The sequence below is a fragment of the Aspergillus ibericus genome (assembly GCF_003184845.1).
Source record: "Aspergillus ibericus CBS 121593 unplaced genomic scaffold BO80scaffold_3, whole genome shotgun sequence".
Taxonomy (NCBI): Eukaryota; Fungi; Ascomycota; class Eurotiomycetes; order Eurotiales; family Aspergillaceae; genus Aspergillus; species Aspergillus ibericus.
This window is the reverse complement of record NW_020292101.1, coordinates 956,071-983,410: the sequence shown is the minus strand read 5'-3', so window position 1 is coordinate 983,410 and position 27,340 is coordinate 956,071. Positions and strand designations below refer to the sequence as shown.

The 27,340-nt window shown below is 53.0% G+C and overlaps 9 protein-coding genes across 9 annotated transcripts; 5 read left to right on the top strand and 4 right to left on the bottom strand.

Annotated features, from left to right (window-relative positions):
- Positions 1–571: 571 nt before the first annotated feature.
- Positions 572–2,605, top strand: BO80DRAFT_138277 (uncharacterized protein). Its single transcript, XM_025713661.1, has one exon. The coding sequence runs from the start codon at positions 704–706 to the stop codon at positions 2,363–2,365; it is 1,662 nt and encodes a 553-aa protein (XP_025579837.1). The 5' UTR covers positions 572–703; the 3' UTR covers positions 2,366–2,605.
- Positions 2,605–4,334, bottom strand: sur2 (sphingosine hydroxylase). The gene is made up of 2 exons (XM_025713662.1): positions 3,459–4,334; positions 2,605–3,410 (listed from the first exon to the last, which is right to left on the bottom strand). Exons 1-2 carry the CDS (start codon positions 4,147–4,149, stop codon positions 2,845–2,847), a joined length of 1,257 nt encoding a protein of 418 aa, XP_025579836.1. The 5' UTR covers positions 4,150–4,334; the 3' UTR covers positions 2,605–2,844.
- Positions 4,335–4,969: 635 nt separating this feature from the next.
- Positions 4,970–6,483, top strand: BO80DRAFT_421537 (translationally-controlled tumor protein). Its single transcript, XM_025718627.1, has 4 exons — positions 4,970–5,341; positions 5,506–5,785; positions 5,845–6,004; positions 6,057–6,483. The coding sequence occupies exons 1-4, from the start codon at positions 5,327–5,329 to the stop codon at positions 6,139–6,141; spliced, it is 540 nt and encodes a 179-aa protein (XP_025579835.1). The 5' UTR covers positions 4,970–5,326; the 3' UTR covers positions 6,142–6,483.
- Positions 6,484–6,510: 27 nt separating this feature from the next.
- On the bottom strand, positions 6,511–11,941 carry BO80DRAFT_373077 (putative C6 transcription factor). Its single transcript, XM_025716548.1, has 9 exons — positions 11,306–11,941; positions 10,925–11,224; positions 10,113–10,351; positions 9,522–10,054; positions 9,433–9,472; positions 8,346–9,381; positions 7,981–8,294; positions 7,864–7,934; positions 6,511–7,810 (listed from the first exon to the last, which is right to left on the bottom strand). The coding sequence occupies exons 1-9, from the start codon at positions 11,730–11,732 to the stop codon at positions 6,688–6,690; spliced, it is 4,083 nt and encodes a 1,360-aa protein (XP_025579834.1). The 5' UTR covers positions 11,733–11,941; the 3' UTR covers positions 6,511–6,687.
- A 570-nt stretch (positions 11,942–12,511) lies between these two features.
- Positions 12,512–14,806, top strand: BO80DRAFT_421534 (aminotransferase, class III). The gene is made up of 5 exons (XM_025718626.1): positions 12,512–12,852; positions 12,915–13,220; positions 13,300–13,646; positions 13,731–14,183; positions 14,257–14,806. Exons 1-5 carry the CDS (start codon positions 12,840–12,842, stop codon positions 14,512–14,514), a joined length of 1,377 nt encoding a protein of 458 aa, XP_025579833.1. The 5' UTR covers positions 12,512–12,839; the 3' UTR covers positions 14,515–14,806.
- ysh1 (cleavage polyadenylation factor subunit YSH1) lies at positions 14,706–17,773 on the bottom strand (the record flags this gene model as incomplete). The annotated part of the gene is made up of 5 exons (XM_025715336.1): positions 14,706–15,232; positions 15,285–15,945; positions 16,001–17,144; positions 17,334–17,560; positions 17,621–17,773. The coding sequence occupies 5 exons, from the start codon at positions 17,771–17,773 to the stop codon at positions 14,706–14,708; spliced, it is 2,712 nt and encodes a 903-aa protein (XP_025579832.1).
- A 440-nt stretch (positions 17,774–18,213) lies between these two features.
- Positions 18,214–20,704, top strand: BO80DRAFT_373072 (uncharacterized protein). Its single transcript, XM_025716547.1, has 2 exons — positions 18,214–19,549; positions 19,604–20,704. The coding sequence occupies exons 1-2, from the start codon at positions 18,484–18,486 to the stop codon at positions 20,248–20,250; spliced, it is 1,713 nt and encodes a 570-aa protein (XP_025579831.1). The 5' UTR covers positions 18,214–18,483; the 3' UTR covers positions 20,251–20,704.
- Positions 20,705–22,690: 1,986 nt separating this feature from the next.
- BO80DRAFT_138171 (putative protein kinase (Lkh1)) lies at positions 22,691–25,235 on the top strand. The gene is made up of 5 exons (XM_025713660.1): positions 22,691–23,714; positions 23,770–23,848; positions 23,899–24,757; positions 24,804–24,891; positions 24,940–25,235. The coding sequence occupies exons 1-5, from the start codon at positions 22,872–22,874 to the stop codon at positions 25,135–25,137; spliced, it is 2,067 nt and encodes a 688-aa protein (XP_025579830.1). The 5' UTR covers positions 22,691–22,871; the 3' UTR covers positions 25,138–25,235.
- A 484-nt stretch (positions 25,236–25,719) lies between these two features.
- Positions 25,720–27,043, bottom strand: BO80DRAFT_421531 (GNAT family N-acetyltransferase). The gene is made up of 2 exons (XM_025718625.1): positions 26,881–27,043; positions 25,720–26,700 (listed from the first exon to the last, which is right to left on the bottom strand). The coding sequence occupies exons 1-2, from the start codon at positions 26,991–26,993 to the stop codon at positions 25,869–25,871; spliced, it is 945 nt and encodes a 314-aa protein (XP_025579829.1). The 5' UTR covers positions 26,994–27,043; the 3' UTR covers positions 25,720–25,868.
- Positions 27,044–27,340: the final 297 nt, after the last annotated feature.

Here is a 27,340-nt window from a genome sequence, read left to right as displayed (position 1 = left end):
CCATCGGCAAACCCCTCCTTTCATTCCCTTCACGGGCCTCTCACTGGCTGTCGGCCAACACTAGCCCGTGCCCCGGCCACTTAGGGTCGGACTAATGCCGCTATCTAACGTGACACCCGCGATAGCCCATCGCTTAGCATATCGAATTCTATAACTATGAAGACATGGGAATACTCTGGTGACATACGGTACCCTACGACATCTGCCGATCTACAGACAGTACACATGGACGTGCCATATCACGCTTCAAAATTCTCAATCCTAGGGGAACCATCTGAATCAATCGTTCATGGTTCAGTGGCTAAAGCGGAATGTTTCACAACCGCGACCCAAGCATCACGGCAGGTCAGCCTATGGCCAGGAAAACGCCGTGTCCAAACCTTATTTATGCTACACTCAAACCCTGGCCTTGAAACTCCCCTTCCAGACAAACATTAACTGCCCCATTGCAACAACATGAATATGAACACAAAGAAACCTTCGCATATCTCCTTCAGATTAGTGAGGTACCGTCTCGTTTGGTCAAACTCCGGGACATGTCGCTTGGTGCAGTTTTGCAAGCTTCCCGTGTACGCCATGTCAATAAACTCGTGCAAGGGAGATTCCCTCTGGCAACACGCCGAGTGGCATATAAATGCCTCAGAAGTAGGCTGTCCAGAGCTATGCGGTCGTTGACATTGCAAGAAATCATTGGTAGACCACCATGCCGAAATTGCCGAATATACTCAAGTACCCCTTATCAATAACCGAACTCACCAAGGATGAACTGAAGTCCATCATCAGCGTCCTGGTCATGGGCGAAACTGGCGATGACGGTGGCGACAATAACATTGATGCCCCCGGTGAAATTTGCGCAGCATCCGACCCGATCAAAACGACCATCCGAGAACTTCCCTGCCGGCTGCGCCGAAGCATAGTCATGCAGCTGGTCCCCAAACGCAAGCTATGTCCCGCCGTCCTCTGCGATGCTCATCGAGAATTGAACCCGTGCATGATCAACAGCGCCTTTGAACTGCTCAAGCGCGAAGTCACACACCGCGTGGCCATCCTCAAGTGGTACGTAGAGTGTCTCACGGAGGATAACAAGGCCTTGATGCGCGCTCTCAACGCAATCACGGGCATGTGGGGAACCCCCCATTCCAAGCAAGAGCGCTCCAAGAAACTAGACGAATTCCAAGAAAATGAATGTGAGGCCTGTATGCTCGCAAGAATTGTGACGGCGCCACTCAGCTTGCAGAACCTCCGGGCCGCGATACTGAGTCGCGGGCGAACAAAACGGAGCCATCGTTACCCGAGGCTTCTCGCCTTCATTGAGGCGGGGATCGATCATCACGCGAATGCCTCCGATCTATATGCTTGCAGCGATGCTATGGCGTTAACTGCTAAAGCCGCCAGAAAAGCAGCATACAACCTGGCCAAAGCGCAAAGGCGGCGACTGCCAGGAAGAGCGAGCACGGAAAGGGAGATTCCCTATTCGATCCTCATTTACCGGAACGCAGGCGCCGCCCAGAAGCCCCCAAGCGAGCAAAAAGAGCTCCTGGAAGACCTGGCATGTCCGAAAATGGAGCGCCCCAAGAGCTATGACACCATTGCCGACAGTATTATCGCAAAGTACTGCTATGTCCCGGAAAAGGTCGATCCCGAGCCTGTCGTCGAGAACGTGCAAGTTACCCGTCCAGTGACGGTCGATCAAGGCGAAGACCTGCTGCTGTCGTTTACACCTAGCGTTTCTAGTGTACATTTGCATCATGAGTCGCAGGATCCTCCGATGCGAGTTGATATGTGGCAACACATTCTAACCGCGCCAACGGATAAATTACAGCCGCTGATGACCGACGTGTCAGACCTGTTGCTTGCAAGCGAGAGGGATGAATTGAGCGATGCACTAGTGGAAGGATATGAAGACCAGGACGGCGACAAGAACGGTGACTTCAAAGATGGTTGTCGCGAAGATGCCCACAACGATGTCCAGGAAGGAAGCAGCGAGGAGAGTAGCGATGATAGCAGCGAGGATAGTGAGGATAGCGACAGTCATATCGATGAAGACGGCGACCACGAAGACGACCACAGAGAGGACCACGAAGATGGCCACGAAGACGGCCACGAAGATGGCCATGAAGATGACCACGAAGATGACCACGAGGATAACCACAAAGATAGTCAGAAGGACGGCCTCGAAGAGAGCGACCATAAAGATGGCGACCGCGAAGGTGACAGTCGCGATGGTAGTGACGAAGATAGTGATGAGGATGGTGGTGAGGATAGCGACGAATATAGCGACGCAGATGAAGACCATGGGGGTGAAGACAAACAGTCTAACTCACCGCGTGGCCCACGCTCATGGGTTCCGTTTCTGGGTCTGTGATCGTTTCCACGAGGTGGAAAGCATCGTTGGCACACGACGAGAGAACAGGCGGCACTGGATCCAACAAAGAAAATCTGTTGGCAGTTGTCCTTATCTTTCATATGATAATGCTATTTCATAATGTGTTGACCTGCATATTACTCAGTTTCGAAGCGGGAATGTGAATATGTGAAATTTGTACAAATCGGTGAAGACAAGGTTGAGCGGAATAAAACAAAGAAAAGGCTCATCAATTTCCAATCTTCAGGTCATGCGGACTGCTCCGAGTAACTGATAAACCGAACAGTAGGAAAAAAGACATTGTACAGGTCCATAACAGGTTTCATCAACCGGACTATTAATACAGCGTAAAATTAGGCAATGAACAGACAGCAGCCGGAAGTAGGAGACGTCCCGCAACTCCAAAGACCCCCGTTGAGCGGCGAAGGCAGAAGGTGAAGATTATTATAAAGCAACAATGAACGAAGAAAGAAGGCATCCTATAGGACACTGCTAGCGACGGGGTGGTTCACGCCTTTGAAACCGTCAACATGAGGGGAAAGAGTAACAGTCTTTCTGCGCCGGGGGCGAGAGACTGATTCGGCCGGTGCTTCCGGGACAGTAGGAGTGGCACTCCCGGAAGCTGGAGTGTCGAAACCAGAATCGTTGTCCAGCTGCTTCTGAGCAGCTTCACGAGAGCGTTCATAACGGAGTTTCACGTCACCCTGCCACTGGGTACCGAACCAACGGTCCCAGAAAATGAAGAACGGCTGCGAAAAGTTGGTCTTGATGCCCCAGCTTTGATGGTGAATGTCATGGTACGCAGCATTGTTGGAAGTAAAGTGTTGCAGTGGGTCCCAAGGGAAAGCGTAGCCGCAGTGATCGTCAACCGTCTTAATGGTGGAGAAGGTGAAGAACCACATGCTCTGACGAATGGACATGCGAGCCGTCAAGAATGCGACGCCGGTGCCAGCAGTGTCAAGGAGGAATCCTTCGACTGGGTGGTTGTAGAGAGCGCCGAATGCGTACGGAACGTACAAGCGGTGATGGCGGGAGTGGAAGGTAACTAGAATCTATGAATCGGCTGTCCGGCTAATAGCGGGAAACTACTTACCATAGAGCCACCGGTTCAGGTGCATCGCGCGGTGCAGGAAATATTGCCAGGTATCAACGACACAGACGCCCCAAAGGAACTGAAGCGCCGGGATGAAAATCCAGTAGATGAAGCTGGCCGTCGAAAGTTCCCAACTCGTGAAAGCAGGAGCCACTGCTTCTGCGCCACTTTCCAGAATGATGGACTGAGTGAATGCAGGATAGTGCCCGCCTGCAATGGCGCCTCCGAGCATTGTCCAACCATTGTGCGACAGGTTCTTACCCAAACCCAGAGCATCGACTCCGAAGAGAGCCAACAGGTGAGGCAGACCCCTTTGCATAAGGCGGATGCGGCGAGCCCAGACAGCAACATCGTACTCTTCCTTGCCCAGACACTCGGGAGGATCAAAGCAGCTCACTGCATAGCCCGCGAGCGTCTGGATAACTTGTTGAAGTATGACATCTCGCACCACCTCCCAGCGCGTGACCCGGTTTCTTTTCAGCACCTCCACTGGTGTGTGAAGGCGATATTGAGGGAAGTAGTCATTGACATCGATGTAGTGATATACCATGGATAAGGCCCAGTAGGCTACGATGGGTAGCATCAAAGCCAGGATGTTGTCTGGGATGGGGGCGAGGACCGGAGGACGCGGAGTCAAGGTATAGGTCGGGAGGGGTGGGAGGTCAAAAATGACCGTATTATTGGCGGCCATGGTGTAGGAAAATCAGTCACCGGTGCTGCGCAAGTCTAGAAGTGAAGGATATTCGAGAATTACCGCATCGGCCGCGGAGATGGAAGGTTGCGAGAATCAGTTGGAGGGGAAGTATCCGGAGTAGGAATCAAGACTAGATGTAATGATGAAGTGGCTGCGGACGCAGACCAAAAGATGTAACAAAGGATTTAAGGCCGGTGAGACAGCAGAAATGGAACAGGTGATGGGGAGATATCTGATCGGGGATCCTGGCCGAGTAGGCCCACCAAAATCAGGGGACGCAATGGCACCAAGTGCCGAGGAACCGATGGGGTAGTGTGAGAGATTAATTAGGAAGAGGCAAAGAATGACCTAAAGCCTCAATGACCATCTACCGGGAGAGAAGAGGAAGGCAATGCAGCACGAAAGACAATAACAATAGAAGCAACCCAAGGAGTGTCAGCAGCGTGGTGAAGGTCAAGAGAAAGAGCAGAAAAGTCACGGGCGGAAAGGAAGAAGTGGCGCCACGGGCTACTGAGGCCGACCGATAGCTGCATGATGGTACCAGGCTGGTATGTTCCCAATCATACGGTATCACCGCACCGTATGACGGCAGCCAGTGCTGCAGCCAAGGGCTGTTTGGTATGTGAAATACGATCATGTAAGATACCGGAAGGAGGCCTTAGCCACAATGTGCTGCCTCAGGCAGAATGGGATCCGGGAGTAAGTTGGAAGATTGGAAGATCGACTAGCCACTTGGTGTACTACTAGGCCTGACCTGTCAGCCGAGCTGGAGCAACCCGCAAATTGCAACCCCTGAGCATTCATTTCCATTGTGTAGCTTTGCAAATTGCACAAGGCAATTCATTAGCTTTGGTCGTTCTTTTTTACCTTCTTATATTCTTGTTGTTTTCCCCTTCTGCCTGGATTTGCCATCGTTGCCCAGCAAAGAATTGGGCTTGGGCCAGACGAGTCGACCAGACCCAAAGGGGGCTAGCGCGGCGGTGCCCCTCGAGCGACGGAAAATCGACCGTGAAAAAAACCCCACCACGAGAAACTGGAAGGGAAAAGCGCCACTAAATATTAATCTTCAATTTTCCCCTCCTCCTCCTCCTTCCCCTTCTCCTCTTCCTCCGTCTCTCTCCTCATCGCCTTTTCCCTTTTATATCACCTACATCTTCATTCATCACCCGCCAAAATGATCATCTACACGGTCCGTTTTTTCCCATCGTCTTACCCCACTTGATGCGATCATCCACCGTTGCATAGTTCCTGCAGCCTGGTGGCTTCCCCTCTTACCTGTCATTTTCTCGCCGTTTGCGTTTCGGGTGTCGAACCCCTCGCTCTTCATCACAACTAACATGTCTTTGTGAATAGGATATCATCTCCGGCGACGAGGTTCTCGCCGATACCTACAACATCAAGACCGTCGACGGCGTTCTCTACGAGTGCGACTGCCGCAAGTACCTCAAGAAGGCCAACGAGGACTTCGAGCTTGAGGGTGCCAACCCCTCCGCTGAGGGTGGTGATGATGATGCCGGTGGTGAGGGTGAGGCCGTCATGGTCCACGACATTGAGGACCAGTTCCGCATGAACTGGCTCAAGACCGAGGAGGGTCTCAAGCCCTCCAAGGATGCCTTCAAGTCCCACCTCAAGAGTACGTTTTTGACTGCTTGCTCTGCTGCATTAATGCTGCTCATACTAACTGGCTCAAAGCCTACATGAAGAAGGTCCTGACCAAGCTCACCGAGAAGGGTGCTCCCCAGGAGACCATCGATGAGTTCAAGAAGGGTGCCCCCGCTGCCGTCAAGAAGATCCTTGCCAACTACGACAACTACGATGTTCTCATGGGCCAGTCCATGGACGGTGATGCTATGTATGTTACCTTCGCCTTTGACCTTCTGGATTCGAATCTAATAATCTACCAGGCACATCCTGATCGACTTCCGTGAGGACGGTGTCACCCCCTATGCCACCCTCTGGAAGCACGGTCTCGAGGAGATGAAGGTTTAAATTCTCCATACCAACTGTGGAGAATTGTTGTCATGAATCGAAAAGATAAGAAGAGATACACAGAATATGCGATCATCTTGAAGCGAGCATCCACGGGTCCCGGACGTCAGGGCGTGAAGATGGAGATATTCATCTCCACCAGAAGCGTTCCCGGTAAAACTTCTGGCTATTTCCTAATACCCCAACGATATAATATCGCTCCTGCGTCACATTTCTTGTTGCGTCCTTCTTGATTAAAGTCACGCCTCATGAAATCCATAACTACGTTTTTTTATTCATTTACATGATTATCGGCGGTATTATCCGTCTGGTCACATAATTCACCAAACCCTGCCTTCGCCGGAATTCAAGATTCCGTCTATCATGCGTAAATTGTAGTTTCTCAACCTAAAACTGACGATCTCGTTGATTGGAGGACACCCCTATACAAAGATGGACATCCCGTTCATGAAGTCAACACCAGATCATCAACACATAGATTATTACAAGAAACCCCAAGATTAGTATATACAAAACAAGGATATATCCAAGACCCCATCAACCAGATCAACAATACCCCACCCAATCAGAACCATGCACCTCACTCATCCCAGCCTCACTCCCCAGCAAACTACTCCCCGATCTCGCCCCTGACCCTGACCCCCTCACGACACTGCCCAGGTCCCCGAACTCGAAACCCGCGACCGGGTCCAGTTCCATCAACTCGTCCGCCACGGGCAGGTGTTGGCCGAAAACGGCGTCCCACTGGTCCCAGTCGAAGTTTAAGTTCGGGTCCACCATTGACGGCGGGGTGGGGACCCCCGTGATGGGCTGACTGGCTGGGGAGGCGGCCGCGGCGGTGGTGTCCAGGAATGAGGGGAGGGGCGCTGGGGGAGTGCTTATGGATGGGGGCGGTTGGGGTTGGGGGAAGGTATTGGCGAAGATGGTGGGGTTGAGAGGGGCGATGCTTTCGGGGGAGGAGATGGGGGAGACGGCGAGGGGGGAGGTGTCCATGGGGTGTTTGGGTGTTGGAGATCGGGGAATTTGATGATGAGGAGGAGGGATCATTTGGGAAGTGGGGAGGATGGAGGGAGGGGCTGGAGGGGGAAGTTGGTAGCGGAGAGGACTGCGGCGGAGGTTGGTGGCTGGGTTGGGGAGGAGATGAGAGCGGGTCATGTTGTAGAATGTCTTGGAGAAGTCGGCTAGTTGTCGTCGGGAGGTGAGGGTAGGGTATGTCGAGGGAGAGGCGGCGGTTGGGGTCCCGCTGGTGTAGCAGGGGTCGTTGGCATAATCATCGGGAATGGAAGTGACTCCGGCTTGGATTTGCGCCTGTTCGGACCATAGTTTGTGAGGGTCAAGGCCAGCTTTCTGCCATGCTTTTTGACGCAGTCGGCGGATCATGTCCCATGCTTCGCGGCCGCCGTCTTTCAGCGGCCGTTGGGTTGAGATACCATCTTCGCCACCGACAACGCCGCCGTCAGGCCCGGTCATTGAGAAGATTTTGTCGATGTATGCTCGAGATTTGGGAGCCTCAGGGCTATAGGGTCGTTCGTAGAGGTCGATGAGCATGATCATGGTCGCATGCATCGGTTGATGATTCCCGGGCCAACTCCATTGGAAGGGCTGGAAATCGGGGTCGGTCGCCAATGAGACGAACTTTTCCATGAAACCATGACAGTGGCGAAGTGCGCTGTGTCTGTTAGGCATGACGGTGTAGTCAAGATCAGTGATGGTTAATCTTACCTCTGTCTTGCAGCTGGCCAAATTCGACTTTTGGCGTTCTTAAGGAACGGTTGATAGGCAACGCAGAAAGCCTGGCGGACGTTAGCAGCAATTCTAGTACTTTGAAGGCTCACTTACTTTGTCAATGAAGAGAGACAAGAGAATCCGCGCCCACTTGTGGAATGATACAAGAACAGGCGAATGGTACTGCTCTGAACAGCCGTTGGGCCCATCTGCCGGCAGTTCTGTGTGGACCTCTGTGGGTGAGGATAGAGACCATGATCTCGTAGATGACACAGAAGGCGTATCCAGAGACTTGGCCTCTGGAATTCGGTTGATAATCGAGTTTAGCTTATATTGCAAATCGACCAAGATCGACCTCAGTTCCTCCATATCTCTTCTCGTGACAGGTTTCGTGCCAAGCTGGATCTTCATAATCCGGCGGACAGCGCCTGCAGTGCTCGTTAGATACTAGAGCCGATAGAGTTCCATAAAGCACTTACGAGCCATTGTATACTTTCCACGGGCCGAGAGGTAGTATACGTTCACCATAGAAGGTCCTCCACAAATAGTCGGATCATCGGGATTATCCGGTGGCCTCATGCCTGTCATTACCAGTCTCTCATATTTCTCCGCAGCAGGACTACCAAGTAGCGTGTCCTTCACTTCACTGGTCTCGCGAACATCCCAATAGTTCTCCTCACTAACCAACGGAGGCAGACCGCTAGACATGGCCACAACGCCATCCATGTGCACGATATGCCACCAGATCCGACGGCGATTCTCTGCGTCGCAGGGACCAATGCCAAACTTCGCAGGGTCTCGATGCAGACCCATGGTCTGTGCGACTCGCATGGCCAGACTGACGAAGAGACTGCTTGTTAAAGGCTCTTCTTCCTTGGAAAGAATCGTCTGAACCAGAAGATATGCAGCCAGTCCTTGCAGGGACGGACTCCGAGGGAAAGAGATCTTGGACAGCCATCGGGTTACCTCCTCGCTGTAGGCCTTGGACAACCCCGAGCGAGAGGGAACGTTGAATTCTGCCCTGATCGTCCGGATTGATATTGTGACAGATCCGCCATACCAGATGGCATAGAGTAACGGGATAAAGGATGGGTCAGGGCAAGGCTCCCCCGAGTAACTGCTGGAATCATACCAATCCCAGAAGGAGTTGTACACTCTGAGGACAGTGGGGGGATGGATAACAGGAGTAATGGCATGAATTCCAGACATGAACCCTTTGTACAATATATGGCTTTGACGTTTCGTGGGCATATTCTCCAGCATCTCTGGCTCAACGACCTTGTCATTAACAGACGGCGATTCGCTTGAGGGAAACAGCACAGACTTCTGGAACGTTTGTCCTCTGGTAAGCTTCGCGTCAGAAGATTCACCAATACCATCAGATGGTGCTTTCCATTGACGACTCGACGTGGAAGACGTAGGTTCCGCCGCCGTATCGTCCGCGGGGCTCTGATTGAATGGAGGCTCATTGTGTGAGCGAGTTTGATCTCGGAGCAATTGATTGAGTTCGTTGATCTGATGAACTTAGCATAAGTCCAAAGAAATTGCTTGTACATGTTCACATACCTCATCTGAGATATAAGCCCAATAAGTCGTCCCGACGTATCTATACCACAGTTACGAGACTTATCTTCCCCTGAGCACACAAAACATACCTGGACCTCCCTCCATCCTCCAAACTCAAGTGGCCGAGATTCAGACTCCCCACTGGATCCACCAAGTCCGTCGCGTGGCCAGCAGGAATCGGGAACTCATCGCCAATCGCCTCCGCCGCGCGACGCGGACTATCCGAACGAGAGTCACCGGGCGGCTTCAAGGTCGGACCGTTGCCCGACCGAGGATCTCCTTTCGGCTGATCAAGATTGATATTATGCGCCAGCAATTGCCGTTTTGCGGGATCCAACGGCTGATTCGATTTGCTGAGCCTCTCGATCATCGACGTAAGTTTATCCAAACGCGCTTCGATCGCTTGCGACCGCTGCTCGGAAGCCCCATTCTGTCTCAAATGGCCGTAAATGGTTTGTAAGTCGTCGATGTCGTCCTCGAGTGGTCGCGAGGATTCTCTCCTCCGTTTCACGCCATGTCCGTTCTTCGGCTGACCGGTGCGCGACTCGACGTTCTTCTGGGGCGCCGTATCGTAGACACATTCGGTTCCGTTTTTCACGCAGTTGCCGCAAATCGGATGTACCTAGTGTTCCTGTCCTCAGTCCAGTCCAATCAATTTATTAGACATCCGGTGCATGTACCTTGTCGCATTTAACCTTCCGCCTCCGACAGGTATGACAGCTGTAGCTGGCGCGATTGCGGGTGATCTGACGACTCCCCGGTTTCCCGATCCTGGGCGTAGTGGAGGGTGGAGCCGATGGAGGCGTGGAGTCGTAGTTCAGCAGAAATTTCGGTTTGATGTCTTCATTTTTCTGCCCGTAGCCGGACAGAATGCTCGATGCGCTGGTGTTCATGGTCCGTCGGTCGCAGTGGCGGGGTTCTGTAATCCATCGACAGGGCTAAGCGGGCGGTTCATGGGGAAGTGCGCATGAATGTCAGCCCATGTGGGGAGGCTAATCAGGGAGGGTCTTGATCGGATGATGTGTCACTTTGAGGGAGCGAAACGCAGCAACTGCGCCGTGGGTGAGGGGAAGTGAAGCCGAAGTGAGCATCGGCTGAGGTGATTCTGGGGTAAAACAGCGTTACTTATCGCGCGATGGTTCCGCCTCGGCCAATGACAGCGACCATATACGCAAGCCGAGCAATGCAGATCGATTGGATAAAACACAGCGATTCCTAGTAATACTGTTCCTCCTGTTGGGGTTTACATATTTCTAGGAGGCTATGGCTGCTATCGACTAAGCATTACTTCAACACAAAGCCTTCAAATATCATTTCATTCGACTTGGTATCCAGAGAACAGCAGTGCCCTCGATATAGGAAGCAACAAACGCCTTTCGCCCATGCCAATGCAATCAGAAGCCTATGTACCACATGAACAGATGTCAAGAAGCGCTTTATTTGCCCTTCTTCTTATCCTTCTTCTTCTTTTCAGCAGGTGCCGCAGAAGGACCTCCTCCCATCAAGCCAGCCAGATCCGGCATTCCAGGTATCTGGGGCATGCCGGGCATACCCTGCATGTTCTGCATTTCGGCCATGGCGTCCTTGAGCGGGTTATCGCTGACTCCGCCACCACTGTACGCCGGAGAGTGTATCGGGAGGATGCTTCCAATCTTCCATCCACGAGGAGCCGAAGGCGCGGCAGGCAATTTCTCAGGCATGGGGAGTCCTCTGATTCTTAGACGGTAGGGGGATTCTTCGGTAGTGGGGTGGGCTTTGAGGTATTGGGCCACGAGGATGTAGAGGTGGTGTTCTGCAATTGTTAGACAGGGCTCTCAATGAAGTCACATCAAAGCTAGCGACTCCGTGTGAAATAGAGGGCAAGTAAACATACTGTTCTTAATCCTCGGGTTCACCAAGTTGCCCTCCTCATTCTTCAACAACACCCGCACACGTCCGGGATTCGCCCAATCCTTCGGATGCAGCTTCTCCGGCTCGAACCCAACATTCAGCCCCAGCATCTGCACCGCATCGACAATATCCCTAGCCAACGGGTTCTCAACCGCCAGCTCACTTCCGACCTTGCGACCCTCAGCGCGGGATCGCGTCTTGTCGAAATATACCGGGTACAAGCACTGATAATGTTTGGGGATTTCGCGCTGAGGTTCAGGAGCCGGTCTCATGGGCAATGAGCCCGACATGGGAATTCCGGCCCCAGAGAGGATGGATTCGTTGGGGAAGTTGGCGGGCGTGGAGTCGGAGGGAGCAACTTCCTCGGGGTCGGAGTCGTAGACCTCCTCGACTTGGGCGTGTCGTGACATGGTGATGGTTCAATGGGTGTGATGTGACCGGAGGGGAGGTATGATGCACGGCAATGAGCCTGGAAAGTGGGAGGCTGTTCTGGTGAAGCAGTCTGGCCTTTCTGTGCGGAATGGAGTTTTAGTGGCCAACCATTGCGGAGCGGAGAGCTGCCCGCCCACCGCCCGCTTGCTCTACATGTTGACATGACGGAGTTCTCCAGACATACAACGATCATGTATCTTGTAAATAAGAAATAGCAAGCTGCGTCTTGACTGACTGAAGAGATGAATAAGTTCTTTTTTAGCCTCATTCTTAGATTTGACCTTATCACCTAAATCCGAGAATAGTATACATTGCCAATTCGGAAGAACAACCCCGATATGTAAGGGCACCACATTCTATTCTGCCCCTTATGCCTATTCTCCAAATAGAATGCGGATGGTCAGGAGAAGCCTATCTACCCTCTTTGAAAAGGTCGGAACAATACTCCGTACACTCACCGGTAAGAAGTAGAACGATCATGCGTAGTCTCCAAATAACATATACTCCTTAAGCTAACAATCGAACAAACAATACTCCCTACTCTATCTCTATAGCTAAAAGACATCCAGCCCCAAACAACTGACCGACACTCCGTAGCCAAATAGCACACGATAGGCCACAACAATGAGTCACCACCATAATCTAACTATGCATAGCACACGCCAAGATGTCACATCACCCTTCCCAACGATAATCACCTCCAGATGATACGACAAATCGACCGACCTCCTCTGCTGTCTCCTGTACCAACAAACCAAAGGCAGATAATGCGGTCGTCCTGGACGAGTCAAGCCGCCGCGATAACCACGACACGATGACTCCACGTCGGCCCCGTCGGCGGAGACAGCCAACCAGTCGCTCGTAAATCTCCATCGGCATGCCGGTTCCCCGCCGCTCCCCCACATGTAAGTCACAGGTCAGGATGATGTCTGGGGATGGAGCGAGAGGAGGTGTTGGTGCTTATCGTGGGTTTAAATAGCATGTTCTGCTGTATTTTGGATTTTAACCAGCAGACCCAGTTTTGTGTTCTTGACTTGAACTGAACAGCTCCACCTAAGAACTAAGCATATTTAATATTGTCCAACATGACCATTACAGGTAAGCCCTAACCCCCAGCACAGACACCGATACGATCACCCAAGCAGCTAACTCAGAAGCAGACTCCGTCACCAGCAGTTCCGTCCTGCATCGCAACACGCGCTTTGTCCCCAAGAAAGCCATCGGCGGTAAAGGCAGCTACATCTTCCTCGAAGATGGCACCAAGTTTCTCGATTCGACCGGCGGTGCCGCCGTATCCTGTCTCGGTCATGGCCACGAGGAAGTCAAGCAGGCTGTGATCGACCAGATCAATCAGCTCTCGTACTGTCATACGACTTTCTTTGGGACCGAGGCATCTGAAGAGCTCGCTCGTCTGCTCACTGAGTCGACGGGAGGCAAGATGTCGAAGTTGTTTGTTGTGAGTTCTGGTACGTATACCCCTCATTCCCAACTAAACTATTTCATCAATAGATCGACCTACATACTAATAGTATCCATATGATGCAGGCTCCGAAGCCGTCGAAGCCGCCCTCAAACTCGCCCGTCAATACTTCCTCGAACTCCCCACCCCCCAGCCCCAACGCACCCGATTCATCGCCCGAAAGCCCTCCTACCACGGCGTCACTCTCGGAGCACTCTCCGTCGGCGGACACATGATCCGTCGAGAAGCGTTCGAACCCCTCCTCTCAAGCAACACATCCCATGTCTCTCCTTGCTATCCCTACCGAGGTCAAGCAAAGGACGAGTCCGATGAAGATTACATCGCCCGACTAGCAACAGAACTCGACGAGGAGTTCCAGCGCGTCGGCCCAGAGAATGTCTGCGCGTTTGTCGCGGAGCCGGTTGTTGGAGCGGTGCGTTAGCTTCCCTTCCACCATATCCATAACACATGGATACCCTACCCAAGCTCAAGCGACTGATCCGAGAATAATTTATAGGCCCTCGGCGCCGTCCCCGCCCTCCCAGGCTACTTTCCCGCCATGAAGTCCATCTGCGAGAAATACGGAGCGCTATTCATCCTCGATGAGGTAATGAGCGGAATGGGACGTTGTGGGACCGTCCACGCCTGGGAACAAGAGAACGTAGTACCCGATCTGCAAACCATCGGCAAGGGACTTGGGGGCGGGTACGCGCCCGTCTCGGGACTCTTAATCTCAGAGAAAGTCGTGGACGTAATGGACAACGGCACGGGCGTGTTCCGCCACGGCCAGACGTACCAGGGTCATCCGGTGGCTTGTGCTGCTGCGTTGGCGGTGCAGAGGGTCATTAAGCGGGATAATCTGTTGGAGAATGTGAGGACGATGGGAAAGTATTTGGAGGAGGAGTTGAGGAGTCGGCTGGGGGGACATCCAAATGTGGGTGATATTCGGGGAAGGGGTTTGTTTTGGGGGGTAAGTTTGATATTCATACTCGTTTTCTTGTTTGATGGGATGGGTTCGATGGGTTTGGCTAACGATGTTACAGATTGAGTTCGTCAGCGATAGGGAGACGAAGGAGCCGTTTGCGCCGGAGTTGGGCGTGGCGTTCCAGGTTCAGGAGACGGGGCTGGGGCCAGAGTTTGGTGTCTCGTTGTATGCTGCCAATGGGTCAGTGGATTGTATGCGTGGGGATCATATTATTCTAGCGCCGCCGTATAATGTCTCCAAGGAGGAGATTGATATCATTGTGGATACGGCGGCCAGGGTGATTGATGTGGTGTTTGCCAAGTTGGAGACGGCATAGATGGGGTGGATTTCTAGGGTGCTTGGAGCACGGGTTGTTCTTATTTGGTTTTTGATGGCAGTAGCAACGAATATTCATTAAATGTCTTGATGTGCATGCCGAAAAACCGGGTATAGTATTGTATTCGCCTTATGGAAAGTATGACTCGATAAGTGGGAAGACGGGAGTATTGTTACACATTGCAGTTTCGTTCAAGCTTTGGCCTCAATCGCAGCAGTAGCATCCTTGGCTTGCACTTTGCTCTCTCCGTTCGTGACGGTCGCAGGCGGGGGTCCCTCCGTCCACATGCTTGCCACAGTTTCCACGGCTCTCTCAATGACGACTCGGATCCGATCCCTCAGCACTGGATTAGCACATTCCACGTCTAGATTTTCCAGCCAGACACGGGCAACGTGTTTGTCGACCTTGATCTCGAGTCCAGGGAATGGAATGCCAAGTGCTTGGAGACGAGAAATCTCAACCGCTTCCAGTTCCGTCAAGTCTTCCTCATCCTCTTCCTTGATAGGGGTATTTTCATCAGACTCAACTTTCGTGTCATTGCCGTTTGCGATGTCTGAGGGCAGTCGTGGACGCTCAATGGCAACGATTTCGGACCCGAACTGTGCTTGGAGCATCATGAGAAGACGTCTAAAACGCTCTTCCGGTCCTAGGTGTGAGTGAGGGTTAGGGGGTTGTATGGAGTTGTCATGATGGTGGTGGTGGTGGTGCTTGGCAGACTCTGTAAAATTCGTTAGCAAATAGTACGTAGATGCAATCTAGAAGGCACGTACGCTTCACTGACGCAGGGCTACTCTCAACGGTCAGAAGGACCGCCATGACTGCGTCAGCTACTCCATCATTCATCATATTTCCTTCCCATTCAAGCTCAACCTCACGAGTGCGAGGATAGTATCGGATGAAAACGCAGCCCATGACAAGGTAGGTTTGCGTATCTGCGATGGGGATCTCTTCATCAGCAGCCTCCTCTTTCAGCCCCTCCCCGTTAAGCTTCTTAGAGCTGCCCTCGGGTTCTTTCTTGATAAGTTCCTGTTGGGCGTTGCCAACCTCCTCGATAGCACCAAAGGTGCCCTCGAGGGCCCATTTGATCAGATCCATGCTTGCAGAGCTCAACGTGATATGCTGCTTGCATGTAATGGCAGTGGTTGTCAAACCCGCATACTCGCGGAGATCATCCGGCGCCATTAACGACAGGTTGAACCCATTCTGTACCAGGACACCAGCCATGAGGTGGCCATCGTCTTGCTCCGACGGAGGTGCAATTTGAGCCAGTCTGCCGACAACTTTCGCGATCTTGTCCTTCTTAAAGGGAATGCGAACTTCTTCGCAGTTTGCGGGGGTGTAAACCTTGACCTTGACGGTCTTCTCAGCGTTTAGACTGAGCAGTTTCGATTTGAGTCGCATCATCTGGTGTTTTTCGCCGTGGACAAGGATCTAGGGGGGTAAGTGAACTGGGTATACTATGGGAACACCTAATAGGGCTACATACCACGACCGGAGCGGAGACTTCCTCGATGAAATTTCTGTTCTCAACGCCATCTACATGGGCTGCAAAACTGACCTCGTCCACAGTACACCTCCTGGGAATCATGACCTTCTGCTCCTCTTCATTCCCAGTCATGCCGCGTCTCACCAATCCCGCCGTTGCTCTTGACATCACTGCAGGAATCTGCTCCGGCTCATTCAGGATCTGCTTGGCCATCGTGCCCTCGACACTGTAGCCGGTCATGACAACGCCATTGCGTTCATTGGGAGCCCACCGCTCCAGGAGCTCCCTACTTGTCCCTGTCTGCAGCATACCCGGCGATGCTAACATCACACATCCTCCTACATCGTCGAACCGTTCCAGACTGCGCAGACTTCTGACAAATCTGAAGTCCCAGGGTCCTGCACTGACACTTTTGTCACCACTAGCTTCCGCCTCCGCCATACGTTGACGGAAGAGTCGCTTTATGTTATCGTTCATTGCACCTATATATGTTTGATACACGACCATACATCTGCGAGCCGTATTTCCGATATAGTAAATGGGGATCTTCTGAAGTTCGGGATGGGTCTCCCAATATTCATCAAGGATGAGCAACAACTCCTGGGCGCGACCTAGGGCAAACACCGGCATCAAGACTCTGCCTCCGCGATTCAGGACGCCGGTAATCGCTTTCATCAGGGCCGCTTCACGTTCCAGGCGGGGCGGATTCGATGATATACCGAACGTCGACTCGGTGATAAGCACATCGATTTTAATGCCCTTGGGAACTTCGGCCGGGATCAGATGCCGGTCTTCCTCACGCGAGTAGTCACCGGTAAAGAGGATGTTCAAGCCGGCTATCGAAATCAGGAACATCGCGGCACCGAGGACGTGACCAGCCGGGAAGGGAGTAATCCGAATGCTGTTGATCGTATGTGTGGTGTTGAAGTCGATGGTCTCAATCAACGGCAGCGTAGACAAATGATCATGTTCGGTATAAAGCGTGGTGCGTTGATCGGATGACGAGGCCGTATTGCTCACGCGTACATTATCCTGGATCAGCCATTTGTAGATGGCCTTGGTGGCGTGCGTCATAAACACGCGACCCTTGAAATTGGTCTTGCTGAGCACATAAGGGAGCGCAGAAGAATGATCAACGTGGAAACTATGGGTCGAGGAGAGTTTCTATCAGCCGACTGTCTGATAAGATCGCCGAGCAAGAGTTGAAATGCAACGGCGGAGCAGACTGCATGGATACAACGATACAACGCATAAAACAGGATGGATAGCTAGCATATATTGTATTGTGTTTCTCAGTACATGAGCGAGTATAGGGGTTATATCGGCAATGAACAGCATTGCTTCCATGGAGGTAAAGTGAAACAAGGTGTGGTATAAGGGCGCGGCCGAGAACGAAAGTGGCTTGCTCAGGAGGGACGGAGGGGTGACTCGGAGAACACAAAGGAGAGACGGTCCCACATACTGGCTTATCAAGAGGATATCTACCGTGCTCAGATCGAACTCGTCAAAGAAGGGCAGAGCTGAGAACCCTTCTTTCGCAGGATGCATACCGGCGTCAAGCTAAAGAGGCCGAGTCAGCGGGGTTCCCATCTAGACCAGAAAGGACCAAAGTTCACACACCATGACCGTTTTCCCTTTGTATTGGATAATATGGCATGAGCGTCCAACCTCGTTTCCACCTCCTAAACAATAGAAGGCCAATTCATCGGTTGGATCGACCGGTTCGTCATCCAGGGCGGCATTCAAAGCCGATGCCTTCCGTTTCGTTGCCATGATGTAGAGTTCCAGTCGATTTACAACTAGCAAGATATTATATCTTTCGGGATCAGAAAGAAAGCGCAGTGGCGCACGTAAGGGTCAGTCAGTAGAAAAGCACGGGTGCTCTGTTCTATATGGTGTCTGTTAGTTGACGCGGGATCAGCTGCCCATGACATGCGCAGGGCACAATCCGAGGGTTGATAGGAAATCGGCGAGCCGGCCAAAAAGCACCAAAGCAGTGCCTGTAGCGACAGTCCAGACCGAGTGAAATCTCTGCTTCTAACACAATCCCGGTGAATGAGCGCAACCACAACAATAACACGGAGATCGATCGAAAAAGAAGAAGCGCAGGTCCGCCATGGCGGCGCGGCCTTACCTAAGCCCGCCACGTGATGTTCCCGAGCGGATCGCCCGCGACGAGCAAACCTCGAAGCTCCCCTTCCCGTTCGCGAGAGCAACACCGTTGGCCCCGTCAACTTCACTCGCTCCCACTCGCGCTCGACGCTTCGCCAGGACATCCCGAACGACCTCGCATCCGGTTTCCATGTCGAACCCGATGTCCTGACATGGTTCCAGTTGGTGGCGGTGGCGGTTAAAGTAGTCCGCCCGGTTCTATACATACATACAACGCGAAACTCCTCCGTCCGGCGTCCAGAGCCGTGACTTGACTCGGCCGTCAATATCCTAAATTCGACCTTGTATTGAAGCTGCGAATTCCAGCCATCATGGCGCAACCACAGCCACAACATCTGACTCAGTCCTTCTCTCCGCCGGGTTCCTCCCCTTCACCTGGCGCTCCATCGCCAGTGAATGGAGGTGTCCCACCACCTTTCAAGCGCCAACGCCTTTCACCTCTCCCTCAGTCCCAGTCTCCTTACGCCTCACCTAGCTTTGGGACTCTGCAACTGCCACAACACCAGCCCACTCCTCTGAATGGAGCCAATCTGGGCATGAATGGCATGCCTCAAAGTCCGGCTCCTCCACCTCCACCTCCAGGCGCAATGGGTCCTCCATCTCGACCGGCAGAAAAGGCGACGGATGCTGCTGAGCTGACTGACGTGCTGGCGTCATCGGGTATTGATGTTCGGGAAGAAGAAGCCTACCTGACCAGCAGCTATTCAGGCCCTGGCGTGCAGGCTCAACAACCGCCTCGCCCTCAACAGCCACCAATCCCGCAACAGCAGCCGCCACCACCCGCTGTGAACACCTCTTTCGCTTCACAAGCATCGACTGGAACAGTTTCTACGGCCCCTAGTTTCGGCGAACCGTCGCCATACAAACCGCCGACGACACAGGATTCCTTCTACGCGGAGCCGTCAACCCAGCCTCCTGCTCCTTTCAAAGATCCCAACGAACCGACTCGCGAGGACACCGAAGCAGCTAGGCGCGCACAATATCATCTACAACACTCATTCCTATTGACCAAGGTCCTGGAGCAAAAGTTGCAGAAGCGTGGATTTGAACTGGGTGTTCGGATTCCGGCCGAGGGTCTGTACCATCCCGTACCCGGCCGCCAACAGCCTATCGAAGTTACTGGACCAGATGGGTCATCGATCATACGTTCTGGTCAGACCATCTTGAATCAGACTGGCGCACCTTTGTTAGACATACTTAGTTTGATGTCTATCTCGTGTGAGGAACGGCTGCGAACGGTGGTCGATTATTCTTCAACACTTGCTAGAAGCCGACGCGCACATTCGCACGGAGTTGTTCCCGCTGACTGGGAGGACATGGCGGCTTCGGCTAATGCTGTCAATGGGAGTGTTGGGACCCCCAGCACCCCAGCCAAGCGTAAGCATCTTCATTGTACTTGCAGTGTGCTCCAGACCAGCTGACCAAATGTAGGGCCTTTGTCGGCAACTGAGCAACAGGGTACCAGATCAATGTCTGAAAAGTATCGCTTGCTTATGGACAAGGACAACTCGAGCGAAGATGCCCGGGCAGCGAAACGGGCTAAGCGCAGTGCAAGTGCCATTCTGGGAGAAGGTGGAGCAATCCGGGCGGAATCCGTCGATATCCCTGGCTCTGGTGCTTCGACACCGATCGGGGAGAGAGCTCCTAGTCTCGACAAGAAGGGGATGTCGAAGAAGGAGGCTCGGAAGCTGATGGATGCCAAAGCCAGCGAGGCCCAGCAACATCAGCAGTCGGTGGAGACCGCACGACTGGCTACTAATAGCATGCTGTCTGGTCGCATGTTTGGTACTAAGAAATCTTACTCCTGGCTGAATCGCGGCCCAGCAACTGGCAGTGGATTCTCTACGCCATCACGTGTCAACACCGCCACGCCGCCTGCCAGCACTGACAAACCTGGACGCTCCGGGGAGCCCGCAGCCGCGCCCGCGAAACGTCTAGGGACCTGGCGAGAGGATAAGGACAAGGGCGCCGGCATCCAGGTTCGGGACGTCCTGTTTATGCTTGAGCTGGATGGCAGAGGCCCTCGGCACGTACAAAAAGCGTACTCGAAGGATGTGAAGGAGGACCGAGCGGAATAAGATGATGTGGTATCTCTCGTTTCAGCGTTTCGAGGTTCCATTTGGTTTCCGTACTGTAACTGCGCAGGATCGTGGTTATTTGGCAAGGTGGCATACTCAGCAGTGCTCAATTCGTTGTGACTACTATTCATTGTATGTGCATTTGCTCGTTTCTTCGCATGCGACGAGAGGCTCCCAGATCATCATCGGAGTCATTCCTTTGCATATGATGCCATTTGCTCTCTTTTCACTAACCTGTTTAATTGCCATGGGTCGGCACGATTCTCGCCTTGGATGTATTACTTTTCATACCCCTGTGTTACGGAGGGAACTCTGGACTGAGCCACAAGGCAGAAGAAATGAAACGGACGGAAATGAAAGAAACGATATGGAAACCACCCTGCTCCGTGCTGTGCCGTCACGGCATCGGATCCTCTCAGATGGCATGACATGGCCTCCTCCTTCGTAGTGATAGATATCGAACGGGTTCGTACCTGAGGCCATCAGGCTGCACGCCAAGGCTGACTTTCCCCGGTCTGGTTAGGGTTGACGCTAAAGCAGTCCGGGAGTCGGGTGGAACCAAATCCGCAGGCGTCCTTCAGCCGGACTGGATGACGACTTGTCGAGTTGGGCGGTGTTGCCAATAAGATTCCTACCAGACCTCACGACCGGGTGCCCGTCACATCCATGTCGCCCCTCCTTACCTATCGAGTCCCAGTGATGACCTTCTGCAGTCCAGAGCAGCAAAGCGGGGTTCGGGCGAGCATGATCATCTCCGCCGGAATACCACCCCAAGTTCAAGGCCGGAAGGATGAACTTCGGGAAATGATGTCAGAGATCAGGGACTAAAGAATAGGAAAGGAAGGGGGAAATGGCCGAAAAGCGGAGATTCACCGCAGCCAATCCAATCACACGCCCCCGCGGCGTCATCACCCAGAGCCATCGTCCACCGGGTTATTATTAAACCTTTTCCCAGTGCAAATGGGGCGGTACGAGCATCTCCCACTGCGACGAGGTGGGAAATGCATGTCATGCAGCAGCCCTCTCCGGCCGTCGGCAGGTGCCCAAGGCGCAACTTTGGCCACGACTTGCCACCAGTCCACCACATCCCCTCCGGACAAGTCGACAAAATGATAGGGAGGGTTGGACACCACGGCAGTGCCCCCCTCCTCCTCCTCCTCCTCATCATACCCTTAGAGGAGTGTGCACCGCGTTTCACATTCTGACATTTCGGTTCGCGGAAGAAAGGACTGAACCGGTGGGCGTCATCCAGAGCTTGGAAGCCTAGACTCGCCCCAACTCCGGCGCTATGTTTTGCCTCCGGGGCTGGTTGGGTTAGATGAGCCTTGCGATCTGCGCCTACGAAAACCGTGCCAGATCGTTGTTTGGGATTGGAATTACTATTGATTATTATGAACCACCCTCAATAAGATGATCCCGCTCACTTGGATCACCAGACGGACCGGAAAAGGGGGACTGTCCAGAGGGCGAGAGACTGACACAGTCGAGAGGGTGTTCAGCCGAAAGACAGGCTCGGAGGATTGATTGATCCAGCAGGCCCAATGACACCGACTGAATGGATGATGAAGAGGTGTGTGTGTCGTAACCGAACGAACCTTCTCTGGTGCTCGTGCGGCGAGGCGCCATCATCCACCATGACCCTGGCTGGAGAGGAGGGCCACCGGTTTGGCTGCTGTCTGGCAGTCGGTGTCTGGCTGTGCTTGCCTCTCGCAGTCATCGTGCAAGCAGGATGTGCGCTGCCATCGATCTCGGATCTCCTGGTAGGGGATCAATCATCTCCAAGTGTTATACTGCTCGTAGACTCTTTGCTGTAGGCCAACACAATCCAATTCAGTAAAGGATTTCTGATTATTGCCGCACCTCATCCTGTTACTTTGTCCCTCTCCCGCTTTCGTTTGTTATTATTATTATTACTTGCGTTCTCCGGCATCTTCCTATCCATCTGGCTGTCTCTTGTCGGATAGTCACCAGGCCTTGTCGTCTCTGCCCATTGCAAATTCCAGGCTCGCACCACCACCACGGCGACCACCCCTTTCCTTGATGCTCCCCATTCTTTGATCTCCTCTAGGCCGATGTCCTCCATCCGGCAACTCAATGGTTCTTATTTTGGTTCGACCGGTGACCCAATGAGACCTTCGTGAGCTCCTCCGTACCGTACTGGGCGTACCGTACCCCGACCGACCGCCTCGCCATCCATCTTCGCACGCTGCCTCCTCCTCCTTTCCCTCCTCTTCCTTCCTTTCTCTCGACTCGTCTCATTCTTGATTGCAATCAATCCGTTTTCTTCGGTTGAAAACTCGTCATCAATTTCTTCAATCCCCGGTGGCCATTCTGCTGGGATCGACGCGAGAATCTTCGGGGGTCCGACCTGGCTTGGCTCGAGTCCCCTGCTCCCAGGTAGAGAGATTACTACTCCGTACTCCAACAATCTGCCCGCTGTTTCTACGACAATTCGGACGGCCGACTACCAGCCGGGGCGACTGTGAACCTCCTCCTCCTCTTCCCTCCACTTCCTTCTCTCCCTCCTCCTCCTCCTCTACTTTCCCTCCCTCTTCCTTCCTCTCCTCCTCGCCGCATCCGCCGTCAGTCCCCGCGGCTGGATTATACTTTTTCTTTGCATCATGTCCACCCCTTCCACGGCTACCGCGACGCATCCGCATCAGCAACACTACGGATACCCCCATCATCAACCCTACCAACCGAACGCATCGTATCCGACCACGTCCGCTGCAGGCACCACTTGCCTCGTCACCTCCTCATATCCTTACGCCGTTCCCGTACCGACACCTACCCTTCCTTTCACTCAGTCCCCCAAGATTATGCCTGCCGCACCCATCCCGACAACGACGACAACAACTACTACGACGACCACGACAATGCCCCCGACCCACAACGCCGTGGGCGCTGGGCCCACAGCGCAGACGAGCCGGAGGAGAAAGCCAAACTGGGGCGAGTTCTACAAGAATGGGATCCCAAAGGAGGTGATTGTCATCGACGACACACCTCCTCCGGAACAGTCCAAAGCCCCCTCGCGCAGTCTCGCGACAGCATCCACGGTCACGGCAACCACCGGCACCGTGCCTCAGCCCGCTGGCAAGAGGCGGCGCACCGGCATCGATACGGCGTACGATCTGGGGTACTATGATCGCCCATCGTATTCGATCAACCCCCAGCAGTATGGGGAAGAGTCCTCGGCCGCTTCCCTCTCGACTGATCGGACGACGTCTCTGCACACCACCGCGCCTACCTCCCTCTCGCAGGGCAGTTCGGGGGCCAGCAATGGTATCATCTATGAAGATGCCAATGTCGGCCAGAAACGGAAGCGCGTCACCACCCGGAAGTCCGCTCGCGATGAGCAGAAGCGACGAGAGTTGGAGAACGCGGGTGATGCGTTCTTGAGCTACATCCCGCCTCCCAAGCCGCCCATCAAAGCCAAGGACGTCCCAGTGCCTGTGATACGCGATGTAAGTAATCGTCCATCAGCCCGCTTGTGTGTTGCTTTCTAACCTGCGAGTGCAGTATGCTAGCCGGGGCGAGAAGTTCGATGATGACGATGGCCATTATATCGTCACCCCGAATACGGCCTTGACTGATCGATGTAAGTGATATCTTGTCCACTTCATCGGGCTGACGCTAACGTGCTTGCAGACTCCATCATCAAACTCTTGGGACAAGGTACCTTTGGTAAAGTGGTTGAGGCGTTTGACAAGCAGCGCAAGACCCGCTGCGCAGTCAAGATCATCCGCTCCATCCAGAAGTACCGAGATGCATCGCGGATTGAACTGCGAGTGCTGTCCACACTGGCCTCAAACGACAAACAGAACCGAAACAAGTGCATCCATTTGCGAGACTGCTTTGACTATCGAAACCATATCTGCATCGTAACCGATCTGCTTGGGCAGAGTGTATTTGATTTCCTCAAGGGTAACGGCTTCGTGCCCTTTCCCAGCAGCCAGATTCAAAACTTTGCCCGGCAGTTGTTTACCAGTGTAGCCTGTGAGTGCTTCGCTTTGCCTGCTTTGAGTTCTCTTCTAACCGATGCAGTCCTTCACGACCTGAACCTCATCCACACAGACTTGAAACCCGAAAATATCCTCCTTGTCAGCAACGCTTACCAAACTTTCACCTATAATCGCACGATTCCGTCCTCTTCGCATGCTATTTCTCGGAGCGCTCGTCAAAGACGGGTGCTGTTGGACAGCGAGATCCGTCTGATTGACTTCGGGTCTGCCACGTTCGACGACGAGTACCACTCGTCTGTCGTGTCGACCCGGCACTACCGGGCCCCCGAGATTATCCTGAACCTGGGCTGGAGCTTTCCCTGCGATATCTGGAGCATCGGTTGCATCCTCGTCGAGTTCTTCACCGGCGATGCCTTGTTTCAAACGCATGACAACCTGGAGCATCTCGCGATGATGGAAGCTGTCATTGGAGAGCGAATCGACACTCGACTGGTGAGGCAGGTGATGCAGGGTGGACGTGGCACGGGCCAGAATCAGGCTGCCAAGTGAGTTGCTCACGATCGTCAACCGAGCGTTTCGCTGACATCACAGGTACTTCAACCGCAACCGACTCGAATACCCGAACGAGCAGACCACTCGGGCCTCCCGCAAGTACGTGCGGGCAATGAAGCAGCTTCCGGTATGTGGCCTCGGTCCCGCTGCTTGTCAGACTGCTAACCAGCCGCAGGAGTTTATCCCCGCCAACACCAAGTTTCATAAACTGTTCCTCAACCTTTTGCAGCGGATCTTCGTGTATGACCCAAAGAACCGTATCACTGCCAAAGAAGCTTTGAAGCACCCGTGGTTCAAAGAGTCCTTAGTGGATGACGGCACGGAAGCTCTGCGGATTGGGGAGCAGCTACAGCGCACCACGCAGCGTCGCTAGTATATCCACTCCGGCCTCAGATCAATCATCTGGAGCCGACAGTCTGGAAAGCAAAGCAAAAAGATAGAAGACTAGTATTTTGGATAATCCTTCGCAGGGGGCACGGCAGTCATGCTGCCGTTTGATGACTGAGTAATGGCATTGGTGGAAGGTACATGGATGGAACCGGAGTTGATGCCCGCAGCCGGGCAGGTGTATGGGGTTTACACGCTTCCGTTGTGAACAGCAACGTCGGTCGGGGCATGCGCCCCGGCGAGGACAAAAGCAGTACGACATATCTATTACCGGAGGGAAATACCCCCGTTTGTTTGATTTATCGCGTCTCTGTCCAGGGGGCTGGACTTGTGGGATTTGTGCTTCGTTTATTTTTTCAGCATCGTCGATGTGAATTTCCATACTCGGACTTATTGATCGTCTACGGGCGCTGGTGACATGACACGGAATATCTCTGCATAGGGTTGACTATGATTTTTCTTCGACTAGGTAGTGCGTGCGGTACACGATCTTGTCAGATGAGGCAGCATGATAGACGTGCATTGTACGATACTACCGATGTATATATAGTTTATGAGCATTACGAATGAATACCCTCACTATATTCCTACCCAATACCATGACTGTATACATCTACCCCAGCTTAATAAACTTTAATCTCCTTTACATACCCCATCCTCTTCACACACACACACACACTAGCACCAAGAACATTGAAGCCAAAAACTAAAGACCAATTAATTCTCCCTCCAAAAAACAAAACTCACCCTCCCATCCCCCTCAACCACCCTCTCCACAGGCCCTCCGAACCCCATCTTCCTCAAAACCCCCACACTCCCCTCATTCCCCTGATTAACAATCCCAAACAGTCCCCTCTCAACCTCCACTCCCGGCCTCTCCTTCGCCTGTACCTCCCGCAACAACCGCATATCTGCGCCCTCAGACGGATCCCCCGAGAACCATTTCTCCGTCACGGCGCGGACGGCTTCGCTGGCGTATCCCTTGCCCCAGGCGGTCGGGTGCAGCATGTAGCCGATTTCGAAGATTTGTTTGGGATGGTTGGTGGTGGTGATATTGGTATTGGAATTGGGATTGGTATTTGGACTGGTATCGGATGCCGTATTTATACCGGCCTGCGCACCGGGTTTACCATAAACGTCGGTAGCGGAGGGGTTATGTCCATCGGTGACGGTATCGAGTTCCCTCTTGGTGTCGGAGGCGTTATCGCCATGGGTGTTGGTATCGGGTGCTGTATGTATACCGGATTTAGGAGCGGATTTAGTATTAGGCTGTGTATCGGATGAGTTATTTCGATGGATGTAGGTATTGGTATCGGGTTCCGTATTGGTATTTATAGGGTATGGTTCTGCGTGGATTCCTAAGGTGCCGATGAATTTTCCTTTGGATGTAGTTGAAGTAGTGGTAGTGGATGGAGTCTGTTGTGGTGAATCGGTGATGCGAATCGCATAACACATTCTGGGCCCCAAGTCGGGGGTGATTTCCGGGGAGAGGAATCGGGTAAGCCAGGTTTGGGTCGTGGGGAGGTCGGCGTCGGGGTGGCCTTTTAGACTGTTATTGGTGTTAGTTGGTGGTTTGATTGTTTTGAATGAGTTTAATTGGTGCTTGTTTGGGAATCGAGATAGGGATGGATAGGTGGGTAGGGGCGTGGTTGGAGATGTGTGAGTAGGGTAGGTTTAGTAGGTATTAGGTGAGTTAGAAATAGATAAAGTGTATAGGTGTGCAGCATACCTCCATTTCATAACTTCTTCCCTACTACGAAGATCATGCAGGTCATGGACGTCTTCGAGCGTGAGAGGAGAGAGGGTGAGACGGGGGGTGGTGAGGGTGATTGGATTGATCATCGTGTCTTATTTTCTGCTCTCTTGGGTGAGTTGAAGAGGACGGAGTTGAGTGGTGGTGATGTGAGGTGGAGATGGTGCTTATATAGATTGTGAGTGAGTCATATGGACCGACTAGTCTTGACTCCATTCCGAGGGTAAGGGTTTCAGGTTGTTAGAACGGTCAGCTATGTGGCTGGTTATCTATCGCCGGCTGAGGGATTACTATGGGGTCTTCTACATGTCTAGTTTCTGTAGAAAGCATCAAGATACCTGAAGGTGGAACATGGCGATCTGGGTGGTATGGGTGCTAAGGCAATGGTGATAAAGATACCCTAATGATAGCTGCCTACTAATAGACCGCATTGCAG